We start from the raw sequence: 13,508 nt of genomic DNA, 5'->3' as shown, positions 1-13,508 counted from the left end.
CATGGGACCTATGTTTCTTTGGGCCTGGCTTACTTCACTTAATATATTTTTTTCCAAGTCTTTCCATTTCCTAACAAATGGGACAATGTCATTCTTTCTGATGGAGGCATAGAATTCCAATGTGTATATATACAACATTTTCTTGATCCATTCATCTACTGAGGAGCATCTGGGTTGGTTCCATATCTTAGCTATGGTAAATAATGCTGCAATAAACATAGTCGTGCTGGTAGCTTTAGTGTGGTCTTGTTTCTGAATATTTGGGTAAATGCCCAAAAGTGGGATTGCTGGGTCATGGGGGAGCTCTATATAGAGTCTTTTGAGGAACCTCCATACTGCTTTCCAAAGTGGTTGAACAAGTTTACACTCCCACCAACAATGCAGTAGGGTTCCCTTCTGTCCACATCCCCTCCAGCATCTATTGTTATTAGAGTTCTTGATTATAGCCATTCTAACTGGGGTGAGGTGGTATCTCAATGTTGTTGTGATTTGCATTTCTTTTATGGCTAGGGAGGTTGAGCATTTCTTCATGTGTCTATTGGCCATCCTTCTTTCCTCTTCAGAGAAGTTTCTCTTTAAGTCTTTAGCCCACTTATTTATTGGGCAGTTGTTTCTTTGAAGATTTGTTATTGGGGGATTTAATTTTTTGAGTTCCAGGTATATTTTAGACATGAGACCCTTGTCCATTGTATGGCTAGTGAAGATCTTCTCCCAATCTGTGGACTTTCTATTGATCTTGCTAGCTATGTCCTTTGCCACGCAGAAGCTCTGCCTCTCCAATGTTTTCATTCTTACCTGTGCACATCCCACACAGCTCAGAAGAGAGGCCACTCAGTGCTCCCTCTGACAGTGTCACAGTGGCTACTTATGTCACATTCCCTACCCAACCCAATCTACACCAGGCAATCCTAATCTCTTCTATAGAGAAATAAACCAGACTCAAAGTAACACAGCCTATATCAAAATAGTAGTCCTGGAGAGGGTTGAAATCCAAATATGTCAAGGAAAGTCACAGGAGAAATAAAGCCAAATAGGTGGTCTCCCAGGAAAAAATGTAATAGACCAGACATACAATTAAGTTTTTAAGTGAATGAAAGTAATTTGGGATCTAAGTAGAAGAGGAAAGGCAGTAGGTACTTGTCCAGTGCAAACAGACTTCCAGTGTAGACTTTCTACAGGCCTGCTGTTGGGATGAAGACCTAGATTCTGAAATAGGATAAACAACTCCAGAAATGGAACCTAGAGGTTTTACTTTGTTGTTGTTGTTGTTAATGTACTGTATGAAGTTATTTCTTGTTTCTTTCATTCTTTTTGTTTCTTCCTATGGCTTATCCCCTGTTGTCACTGTATTTGATTTTGGTAGCCTGTGTATTATATATACATTCATCTGAATTAAGGAAGGGAAGAAGAACAATCAAATAGTGAGACAAAGGACAAAGGGTGAACCAATGCAATAATGACACTCACAAGACACTATATTGGAAATGTACTTTATGCCTGGGGGTGGGGGAGGGATTTGGAGGAGGGAAAGTGGGAGAAAATAACAAAGGGGGTAGCAATAAAAAATAATAAAAAAAGAAGGGGTAGCAATGTTCACCAAGAAATGTACTCACTACTTTATAGATGTAACTGTAACCTCTCTGTACATCGCCTTGACAATAAAATTAAATTTTGAAAAAAAGACTCGGGGGGGGGGAGACATTTCAGAATGGCTCTGCTCATTTGTTTATTTAAATAAATTACTACTGACTGAGTAGCCCTCATCCACACTGCTTGAGATCATTGTACAGTACCAATGTGGCAAGCACTCTCAATAGAAAAAAAATGGAGGAATGAGATTATACTTGAATTTTATACTCCTCACCATCTACTATAGGGTCTAAGCTTATAAAAGCTTACAATTGTCTGTTTATTTTTTAGCCATTTTCTTGATGCTTGTTTCTCCAGCTAGACTATAAATCTTACAAGGACAGGGATAGCACTATTGTACCTCACTCTTAGCAGTCTTGGATGTATGGTGAAATCTTTATATATGTTGTGTAAATGAATGATGTCCATCATGGGTGGTGTTAGGGAATTGGGCAGGGGTTTAACATCAATAAGATGAAAGGAAACAACATTAATTGTCAGACACAGCAGGAGCAGAAGTGAGACTTCTGCATAAGACAAAAAAAACCTCTAAAAAATATCTGACTTCTAAGAACTAGAAACATGTTGCCCATTGGTTGAAGGAGCCATCAAGGAAATTTCCCATTCATTTTGGATTCTGAGGAAAGTCTGCTCACCTACAAGGGGTGCCAACAAATAAAGACAGACTTGGAAAACACAGGGCTTCCATTTACTAACCATTTGAAGACTTCAAACAAGAAAGGGGATAAAAAGAACATTCTAGATCCGTCCCAACTTTCCAAACATGTCATTATACCACAACCCTCCAGGGAGGGGCTATAAACATTCAAGAGTATAGCTCACCATACTGGTCCCTTAATGAGCCTCTGGCTTCATTGACCTAATGAGATATCTTGTGTTTTTCAGAATGCCGAGGCAAGTTATGACTTCAGCAGCAATGACCCCTATCCATACCCTCGGTACACTGATGACTGGTTTAACAGGTAAGCCAAGCCTTGTGAGCATCTTTGACAGTGGGCTTTAGGGTTTTGCTTTATTTTGTTTTGCCTAAGGATTGAATATTACCATGAAAACCACCTCAATGTTACGTCCCATTATGTTGGAGTTTTCTTTCTACTTGGTGGCTATATGCTCTGAATGTGTGGAGATTTTTCTAATACTATAATGCTCCTCAAGAATTACCTTTTGACTATTTTGCTCTGTTGAACTAGGAATAAACTGCCTGTTAATCTATTAAAGATAGGATAAAACAGAAAGAAGAAATCTTTTACTACAAGGGAATTTAAAAGAAAAAAAGAAACACAGCACTCTGATTTTGCTTGAACTGTTAAAACCATTGCTGAGGAACTTTTTGCTTCATGGGCCTATACTGGTGTGTTTTTGAAAAATGTTTCTGCTTATAACCTTACAATTACTCATGTAGTAAATGACAAAGAGTAAATATAGTTGGCAAAGGTTTGAGGCAATGTCGGGGATAAAGAGTGTGTGTGTGTGTGTGTGTGTGTGTGTGTGTGTGTGTGTGTGTGTGTGTGTGTGTGTGTGTGCTTGTATGTGTGTGCCCACGTGCGTGTGTGTGTGTGTGTGTGTGTGTGTGTGTATACACTAGTATGGGAGCTTGAACTTGGGGCTTCATGCTCTTGCTCAGCTTTTTTGCTAAAAAGACAAAGGCTACTACATAAGCCATATATCTACTTCCAGCTTTTTACTGTTTAATTGGGGATTTTTTTTTAAATCTCAGATTTTTCTGCCCAGACAGGCTTCAAAATACAATCTTCAGATCTTAGCCTCTTGAGTAGCTAGGATTACAGGCATAAGCAACTGGCACCCATCCATGGGGAATAGAGTTTCAACCGTACAAAACTACCCAAATGGTCCACCCAAATGGGTTTTTACCCTATTGTACTACTAAAGATATAAATGTGCTTTCTGTTTCAGTGAAGTAAATGTCTTGTTTTGATGGTTAACTGCACAAAGAAATATCAAGAAATTAAGATACAGAGCTTGTATACAGTCAGAATTTTCAATGTAATGTATGAAAATGGAACATAGTAAGCTGAAGGGATGGGTAGAGTTGGGATAGACGGAGGGGAGACTGATGGAAGTGATGACATTGATCGGGATGCATTGTATTCAAAAATTGACATGTTGAATTGAAACCCCTTTGCACAACTGCTTAATCTGGCAAACAGTTCTGCAGTGCTTTGATGTGTGTGTTCGGAGAATAAGAATTTATTTAAAATGTCTAAGAACTTTGGGAGTGAATTTAGTCCATGTCTTATAACCCTAGATCCTAATGTCTGTTTAACAAACTATCCGCAGACACAGGGATATGAAGTTAACAAATAAATGTCACTACGGCAGGGGTTAGACGTAATTGGCAATAACAGGCTGGAACACTGTGTTGAGTAGGGCCAGCTTCAGCCCAAATGTTTGCCAGCTCTCTGCATGAATATCAGAAAAGAGAGAGGCAACATGTGTAACAACCACTTGCTATCTCTCTGGAAGTCTTAGGTACTAAATTAATTTTGATAGATTGGCCCAGGCACAAAAATATAACCAAGCAAAGTTTTTCCCAAACCCCATATTTCAAATCCAAGCACAATCTCCCTCAAATCAAGTCTTTTGTGAGATGATATGAGACTAGTCCTTTAAAAAAAAAACTTAAGGCAATGTCTTCTCTCAAATATTTTCATTCACAAACTTTTTTAAAAAGTACCATTCTAAACCCCCTTAAAACCTGTAATTAGACCTAATTAGTGTTTCGTGTAATAAAATCCATCATTGTCGGCAGTAACAAATCCCAAGGGTCCATTTACCCAGGGACATTGTGATAGTGACTCAGACAAGCATGATCCCCATGTCCTAGGAAGCCAATGACTCAAGACAGGGTGTCCATTTTGACCACTGAATGGTTTTCCCCAATTATCAGGTCATTTTCTAAGATCCCCATCCACCATGGCTTGTTACTATCAAGATTAGATGATGCCCTCCTTGACTCCTGTCCTCTCAAAACTGACAATGAAAGAATGATGTCAAAGTTCAAGCCTACAATGCTGGGAGAATCCTTAGTCCAAAATGTTGGCACCTGCTGGGCATAAGGAAGATTTTAATAACTTACCTTTCTCCTAAGAGGAGGGTATATTCACTCGAAATTCCCACCAGGATGAAATGACATTATATTTTGTTTCTTCTTCTTTGTATCTATAGCTTGAGGTAGAAAGTTAGTGAATAAGTTGGGCTGTTGAGAAAACAATAATTGATAAAGCTGTAAGATGGGTGACATGGAGCTCACTCTACTTTTGTATGACTTCAAGGTTTCCTACATATACACGAGTCAGTTATCCATTGCTGTGACAATTCCTGTCTGAGAAAGACAAAATAAGGACATTAAGATTTCTTTGGGCTTACAATTTCAGAGGTGTCAGTCCATCATTATCAGGCTCCATTGCTTTAGGCTTGAGTCAAGGCAGGATATCAGGATGGTAGGAGTGTGGAAGAGTAAAGCAGCTCACCTCAAAGAGGACTGGAAGCTGAGAGAGAAAGACAGAAGGCATCCAGGGAAAGGTCTAGGCCCCAAGGACACTCTCTTGTGGAAATGTGAATGACTGTATGGGCACTCCAAGTGACTCATCTCCTCCAGCTAGGCTGTACTTCCCAACATCTCCAGGACCTCCAAGAATAGTGCCACCCACAATGCAATAAGAAGTTTACCCATGGGGCTGGGAAGATGGCTCAGTGGTAGAGCACTTGTCTTGCATGCATGAGGCCCTGTGTTCAATTCCTCAGCACCACATAAGCAGTAAAAAAAAAAAAAAAAAAAAGCTGGAAGTGGCACTATGGCTCAAGTGGAAGAGCGCTAGCCTTGAGCTGAAGAGCTGAGGGACAGCGCCCAGGCCCACAACCAGATCCCCTCCCCTTCCAAAAAAAAAGAAGTTTACCCAAAATTCATAGCATATTAAAAAACAGGCAAGAGTTCTATGCTACTCAGAAGACTACTAGTTTTGGTGTGCAAGCTTTTGGGGGGCTTGCAGGATCATATAAGGAAGAAACACATGCTCAATTCCCTACAGTTCAGAAGAGGTCAGCACTAACATAGCACACTGAGGAGAGCTAACACACATTGAACAGTTTCTCTCTTTAAGGCCCTGACTCAAGGTTTTATATGTACTCATTCAATTGATTCTCATAATAATCTTCTAAACAGATATTAATAAAATCACCTCACTTTGGAAACCAAGGCACAGAGAGTTTAATTAATCTGTACAAGGTCCCATGGCTAATAAGTAGTAGAAACAGGTTTGCATGGGGACTATTGGCCCAGAATCTGAGAAGAGGTAATAAGTAGACTTGGAGATGGGGCAAATATCCAAATTAGGCAAAGATAGTGAGACAAAGATGGAGGAACATGTTATATTTGGGAGGTGGCTTGGATAACTGGTATGGGAGTTGGAGACTGCAGAGAGTTGCATTCTAAAAAGGGTTCATGGAAAAGATGAGAGGAAAGATTTAAACAGGCTGCTAAGAAGAGAAGAGTTTACAGTTGGCTAAGAAGCCATAAGTGATTATTCTTTTCCCATTACATTCATGGAGCATCACTACCTGGAGGCCCCATGACCTTGAGCTCAGCATCTGCCTTTGTCCGATGCAGGATCTGCTACTGATCTTTCATGAGTCTCTCACCAACTCCACAGCCATAAAGCCATGCTGTGTTCTCCTCAGGTGCTCTTCCTAGACCTGGGCACCGAATCTTGCCCCTCATCTCTGTTCAGCATCTTGGGGGCCTTGAACAATGCTCAGTTCCACATACACTGACATTCCAATAAAGACTGGCTGTTGCTTTACGAGAAAGGAGTTGTTGCTATTAATTATTTCAGCCACACTGCTTGCCACAAAGGCTTGTTAGAACACAGAAGTGATTGCTGCCTCGGCGTCCGCAGCAGCTCTCCATCATGGGGTCGCCATTTGCTGTGGGAAGTAGAAAATAAAACACACTACAAGAAACGCCCTCAAGCAAACATGTAAAATGTTCCCCTTGGATGAGAAACCACGTTCAAAAGCATCCCATCCCTCCTGGGTTCTCCTGACGCTTTAAACCATTGCAGCACACTCTGTGCACTTATTTCCCTTCATGTCTACTTTTCATTTTCTTTTTAGCAATCAATCCTGGTGTTTGAACTCAGGGTTTCATGCAGGTGCTCTATCACTAAATCCACACATCCAGACCACCATGTACATTTCTTTAAGAACAGATCTAAAACTCTTAAGCCAGGCACTACTTATGAAAAAAGCAAAACTGCTTGATTGGATTTGGTAAGATTGTTCCTTTTAATAAGCAGAGCCAGTATATTTATTCCATGATAAACTAGTTAATAATTACATGCAGTATTTCAGCTCCAGTTCCGAACCAGTTGAGAAATTTGCAAACAGAGTATGATTGTTGCCAAGCTCACATTCAGAGGACTACATTTGACCAAACAAAGTAACAATGGTAATAACTCAAGTTATAAAAAGGGAGGAAAATGTTACAAATCTAATGAGCATCAATAATGTGCATAACAGATATAATTGATTTGTTGGGAGGCATCAGGATCTAACATCACATTTTTTTCCTGGCTGGCATTCAGTAAATATTGATCAACTGGGTGATAGATGGGTGACCTACCTTCTCAGTCATGCTGAGATGTTGAACAGCCTTGACATCTGTCCATTTTAGGTCTGCCTGCTACTCACAAGGTTTGTGGCCCACATTCTGTCAATAATCTTGCAGCCTGGCTCAGTGTTAAGTCAATGTTTGGTGATGCATTGCGGATCTGTATTCCATTACTGCACGGTTGTCCATAAAAATCTCTCTTGCATAGCATTTCTTTGACAGGCGTTCACCACTGAAATGTCATCCCTGCCATCAGTGATATTTATGAGGTTACAAAAGACACAGTACACTCTATCTATTAAGTCCTAAAAGAGTAAGAGAATATGGATTAGATGCAATTCCTGAATGCAAAAAGTTTCCCATAAATCCAGGAAGAGAGGAGACATTTATTACAACCAAAATGGAGGATGGAAGGAAGGAAGCTCTCTCTCTCTCTCTCTCTCTCTCTCTCTCTCTCTCTCTCTCTCTCTCTCTCTCTCTCTCTCTCTCTCTCTCTCTCTCATATATATATACATATATATACATATATATGCTGAAGACTATTTATCTCTATATGTGCTAATTTGGTTGATAGTGGTAGATAAACCTTCAAGTAAACAAGATTTTCGGTGACTAGGCTTTTTTTCCTTTATAAAAGCCATATTTTATTTTGAAGAACCTATGCACCAGGCAGTAGAAGAAGACCAAGGGAGAAAAATGGCTCTCTCTGGCTTCCTATTTTCACACTGATGTAAGAGATTTTCTATCCCAGTGACACTTAATGGTTTAGGAGGAGATGAACATCTTTTCTACAGGTCTTTATGGATTAATTCAGGAGTCACCTCCTGGATAATAAAATTCCAAGTGTTTTCAAAGACCTCATCTAACTTCTTTTCATGTGAGCACTGAGCTTGCCTCATAAGTCGATATTAGCTTAAAATTTGTTGCTTATAACTAACCCTCTCTACATCCAAGTCAGAGCAGAGTGAAATCCAATGGAGTATAATTTTGCTAGCTATTTCAAGCCACTGGAGAAATATCATAGTTTCTTTTTATTTCTAGTCCTCTACCTGAGATAGACAAATTTTTATTTAAATTGTTCTTTGGGCAAAAGGAAATACACATAATATAGATCTAAGAATTGTGGAAAAACATATAAAGACTATAAATAAATACCTGAATGTTGGTATAATCAACTCTGCTTTAGAACCTAATGTGCCTGAGATACGGGTTGTTATTGTGCTGTTGTTATCATCTTCAAGTAGCGATGACTCTTTTCTTTTTTATGTACATTTTTTATTGTAAAAATACTGTACAGAGGGGTTACAGTTACATGAGCAAGGTAATGATTCTTTTCTAAAGACAGCAAAATGGAGCGGATAGGATGGAGAAATGTAGTGTTGTGTGCATTCTTCAGTATGAAACTAGTGATTCCTAACTTAGTTCTTTGTTTATAAAATGGTACGAACGCTGCTACTTTCAAAGTCTGAACTGGAGCTGAGAGGCATGGATACAGATTGCATGTACACAGCCTGGCAGACAATAGACACTCTGTAAGTAGTACCAAATCCAAATTTGAGTGACAATGAAGGATCTTCCATAAGAGCTAAATCAAGCCAGGTGCCAGTGGCTCATGCCTGTAATTCTAGCTACTCAGGAGGCTGAGATCTGAGGATCACGGTTCAAAGCCAGCCCGGGCAGGAAAGTCCATGAGACTCTTATCTCCAATAATCCAATGGAAAACCGGAAATGGTGCTGTGACTCAAGCGGTAGAGGGCTCACCTTGAGCTGAAGAGCGCAGGGACAGCGCCCAAGCCCAGAGTTTAAGCCCCACAACCAACCAAAAAAACAAAAAAAGAGCTAAATTATATACTCCAAAACTAGATGCAAAGCAGAAGAGTATATACCAAAGGAGTCCATGGAAGATCCGGTTGTTGATCCCATTACTTACCTAGACCTTCCTTCTCTCCTGCTCAGCACCAGTTGAACTTCTTGACAAAAGTCAAGTGGTATGTTTCTCAATTGCTAATCAAAAGAGGACTAGTTTCCAGTGATACCTTGTGTATGTAATACCCAAGGTGAGTGGTAAGGGAAGTCAACAAGCCTAAAGTAGGGTCTCAGAAAAATGGAAGGCCTACCTTACTTCTGTAGAAAGCACCACAGGCTGGTCGACAAACTTTAGGCTTCCCAACAAAGGCCACTTACCACTTGTCAGTTATCCTAGCCTATCCTGCCTAAGTTATTCATTCAGTTCTGAACAATAGTCTCTTGAAACCCCCAAAACTCTTGCTTTGGGCATTAGCCAACAAACAAGGCTTATGCCAAAATAATTATCTAATCTACATTTGAGCTCCAATATATCTAACATTAAACTCTGTCTCCACAAAGGATGCGTATTTTCCATTATATGTATGTGGAAGCTAGTTTTTAACTTACAAACTTACAAGTAAATACATTGGGTGGTATGCTAACATATACAAATGTATTACCTGGAATATAGTAGATTCAAGTGAGAATTCAATTAGTGTAATTTCTTAGAAAGGCAAAGTCAATGTAACTGTAGCCCCTCTGTACAGCATCCTTACTATAAAATAAAATTTTAGAAAAAGAAAGGCAAAGTCAAAGTTCAGCAAAATAAAACACCAGAAAGCAGATATTCAAAAGGGGTGGGGTGGGGTCAAGGGGAAAGGAGTGGACAAATGATGAGAGAGGAAAAATGCAGTCAAAAACCCAGTGTATAGCCTACAAAATTAAGAAGAGAGAGGGAAGGGATGGGTAGAGGAGGAATGAGTAAGAATGTTGAAAGGGATGACATTGCTAAAGATACATTGTATTCATAAACTGCTTTGTTAAATGGCAACTCCTTTGTACAACTGCTTAACAATAATTTAAATAATATTTTTTAAAGTCTCCAAAGGCATGGTTGAAAAAATTTTAGCTGGTATCATGGGACTTTGGCAAGAGTCTGTAAACCCAGGGAGACTGAAGAGTGAAGATGACTTCTGGTGAATGGATAGAGTTGCACACTATTATGCTGGTTGAATCTGTCTTCTCTGCAGTGTCTCTACGAATCCAGAGCCTTGAAACTCCAGGATGGGGTCTAGCTGGGGATTCAGAATTAAAGCACAATGAAACAGTCCCAGGATCAATAACCAGAGAAAGAGGAGTCCAAGGAAAGGGAAAGAAGAATGTGTATCTCTACCTCAAAATCTGAATTTAATTCCAACATATCTGCAAAGAGGCATACCCACCAAAATTTAAAACCAGGATAGGAATTCATTCCAGATGAAATTGATAGTGTGGGGCAGTTGTGGAAAAGATGTGAGTTACGTATAGTTAGCTCTGGGTGATAAGTGCAAAGATACACTGTTGATTTACAAAGAAAAAATTAATATTGGGAGAAACACAGGCAAAAATAAAAATATGAGTTAGGCACTGGTGGCTTAAACCTGTAATCCTAGCTACCCAGAAGGCTGAGATCTGAGGATCATGATGTGAAGCCAGGAAGAGAAGAAAAGTCTATGAGACTCTTATCCCCAATTAATCACAGAAAAAGCTTGAGGCTCAAGCTTTTTTTTGCTCAAGCACTCGCCTTGAGCAAAAGGTGCTAGGGACAGCCCCCTAAGTCCAGAGTTCAAGCTCCAGGACTGGAAAAAAATAAAATATGAAACAAAAATTAATTATTTGAAAAATATAATAAGTGAAATAGGAAATAAAATCATAATAAATGGGATAAAATCTAGCCTGGGTACTGTTGGAGAGATAATTATTGAATTGAAGATAATAGAGACTCTTTGTGTGTGTGTGTGTGTGTGTGTGTGTGTGTGTGTGTGTGTGTGTGTGTGTGTGTGTGTGTGTGTGTGTGTGTGTGTGTGAAAATACCGTATAGAGGGGTTACAATCACATGGGCAAAATAATAAGTACATTTCTTATCAAGCATTGGTGCCTCACCCTTCCAATCCCTTCCCATCTCCCCTCCCCCCCACACCAAAGTTGTAAAGTTTGTTTTTTGACATAATGACTTGTACATCTCATTGTTGCAATGGGTCCACCTGTATCCCTATATAAACGATTTGTTTTTTTCCTTCCCCTCCACAAATTATACTGACATGGAATACAGTGAAAGCAGGGGTTATACCGTGGGGGAGCAACATACAAAGCAACAAAGAAATCATCTTGTAACTATGTTAGAAACAATCGCATGAAAGAAAAAACATTTGAATACTTATCTTGGGGTTCATTTCACCTAACATCAACTTATCTGACCTTTTCTGTTTGTCTCAGACATATACTAGTTATTGCAAATAAGGGCTAAAACCTATAGCAAACATTCTTCTTAACCGTGAAACTTTGATAGCATTCTCTAAGTCTGGAAAAGATAAGGGTGTTGTCCATCATTTCTTTATCAAACACTATGCTACATCTCATAACTGATCAAAAATTATAAATCTAAAGAACACTCTGAGACAATTATAAAACTTTGCAAAGATATCACAGCATTCTTGAGTTATAGAGTGGCATGCTAAGGTCATGAATAAGAAGGAAGAACAATATATAAAGATGTCAAGTTAATCTATTAATTCAATGTGATTTCAATTAAAATTTCAATAGCATTTCTCAATGGAACTAGACAAAATCATTCTAAAATTGATATGAAAAAACAAAGGGCAAAGAATAGAAGACAAAGAGAGAGGAGGGAAAGAAGAGAAAATGTAGGAAAGGAATGCAGATAATAACAAAAAAAAAAAAAAAGGCCAGGCACCACTGACTATACTCAAAAGGTTGAGATAAGAGGATCTGAGTTCAAAGCTAGCACTTACAGATAAATCCCTGAAATTCTTATTCCAGTTAACTAACAAAAAGGCCAATAGTGGAGGTGTAGCTCAAGTGGTAGAGTGCCAGCCTTAGCAAAAAATCAAAGCAAGAATAGGAGGCCCTGAGTTCAAGCCCCATTATCGGCACATCAAAAAAAAGAAGGAGGAAGAGGAGGAGGAGGAGGAAGAAGAGGAAGAGGAGGAGAAAATAGACACCAGAACAACAGTGAGAAAGGGAAGCTTCATCTGCCAGATGTCAAAACATTATAAAGCCATAATATGTATAAGTGCATAGTGTGAAAACCAGGAGTAACAAGATCAAAGAAATGGAACAATAAGCCCAGAAACAAAAGGAAGCTTAGAACATGACCAAAACAGACAGCAATAAAAATGCAAATGCAAATAACCTGAGAAGTACTGTTGGATAAATGGTGCTAACTATTCACCTGAGGGAAATAGATGCCTATCCACATAATGAACATAAATTCCAGGAAAAATAAAGATGTATACAAATCATGAGTGTGTGTGTGTGTGTGTGTGTGTGTGTGTGTGTGTGAGAGAGAGAGAGAGAGAGAGAGAGAGAGAGAGAGAGAGAGAGAGAGAGAACCCAGGGCCTTTTCTTGGCTAGGTAGGCTTTCTATCAGTTGAGCCATGCTTCCAGTCTCTTTATATGTTGGTTATTTTGAAGCAAGGTCTCACTTTATGCCCAAGCTTCATTGGGTTGTGATCCCCAACTTGTGGTTTCCTGTGTGGCTGGTGGTGACAGGTATGCAACACTATTCTCAGCCATTCATTGGAATAGAGTCTCTCAAAAATCTTTTTGTCTGATCTGACCTCAAATCACAAGCCTCCTATCCTACTTCCCAAGTACTTTGGATTACAGATTTGACACACCATGTGTGTGTGTGTGTGTGTGTGAGAGAGAGAGAGAGAGAGAGAGAGAGAGAGAGAGAGAGAGAGAGAGAGAGAGAGAGAGAGAGAGAGAGAGAGAGAGAGAGAGAGGAGGGAGGGAGAGAGAGAGAGTTTTGTTGTTGTTGTTGTTTTGGCTAACCCTGGGGCTTGAACTCAGGGCCTGGGTGCTGTCCCTGAGCTTCTATTGCTCAAGTCTAACACTGTATCTACCACTTGAGCTACACTTCTGGCTTTTTCTGTTTATGTGGTACTGAGGAAACGAACCCAGGCTTCATGCATGCCAAGCAAGCACTCTACCACTAAGCCACACTCCCAGACCCTTAGAATGAAATGTAGAAGAAAAAATCTTTATGATTCTGACATAGGGGTGGATTTCTTCTTTAATTTGTTAATAATTAATTATACAGAGAGGTTACAATTCTGTAAGTCAGGCTAAGAGTATAATGGATCTTAACCAACATCACCCCTTCTATCATTCTCCCCCATTATTCCCCATCCCATTAAACACTAAAGAAAAAGATAGA

The 13,508-nt window shown here is 39.5% G+C and overlaps 1 protein-coding gene across 1 annotated transcript in view; it reads left to right on the top strand.

The window, feature by feature from the left end:
- Pcsk2 (proprotein convertase subtilisin/kexin type 2) overlaps nt 1-13,508 on the top strand; it is a 267,516-nt gene that overhangs the window by 214,791 nt on the left and 39,217 nt on the right. Inside the window, exon 6 of the mRNA XM_070006706.1 lies at nt 2,536-2,612. Coding sequence (XP_069862807.1) covers nt 2,536-2,612 — 77 coding nt within the window. The remainder of the gene's footprint in view (nt 1-2,535; nt 2,613-13,508) is intronic.

The sequence above is a fragment of the Dipodomys merriami genome, unplaced genomic scaffold (assembly GCF_024711535.1).
Source record: "Dipodomys merriami isolate MVZ:Mamm:240054 unplaced genomic scaffold, mDipMer1.0.p SCAF_7, whole genome shotgun sequence".
NCBI classification, from domain to species: domain Eukaryota; kingdom Metazoa; phylum Chordata; class Mammalia; order Rodentia; family Heteromyidae; genus Dipodomys; species Dipodomys merriami.
This window is presented reverse-complemented; position numbering and strand designations above follow the sequence as displayed.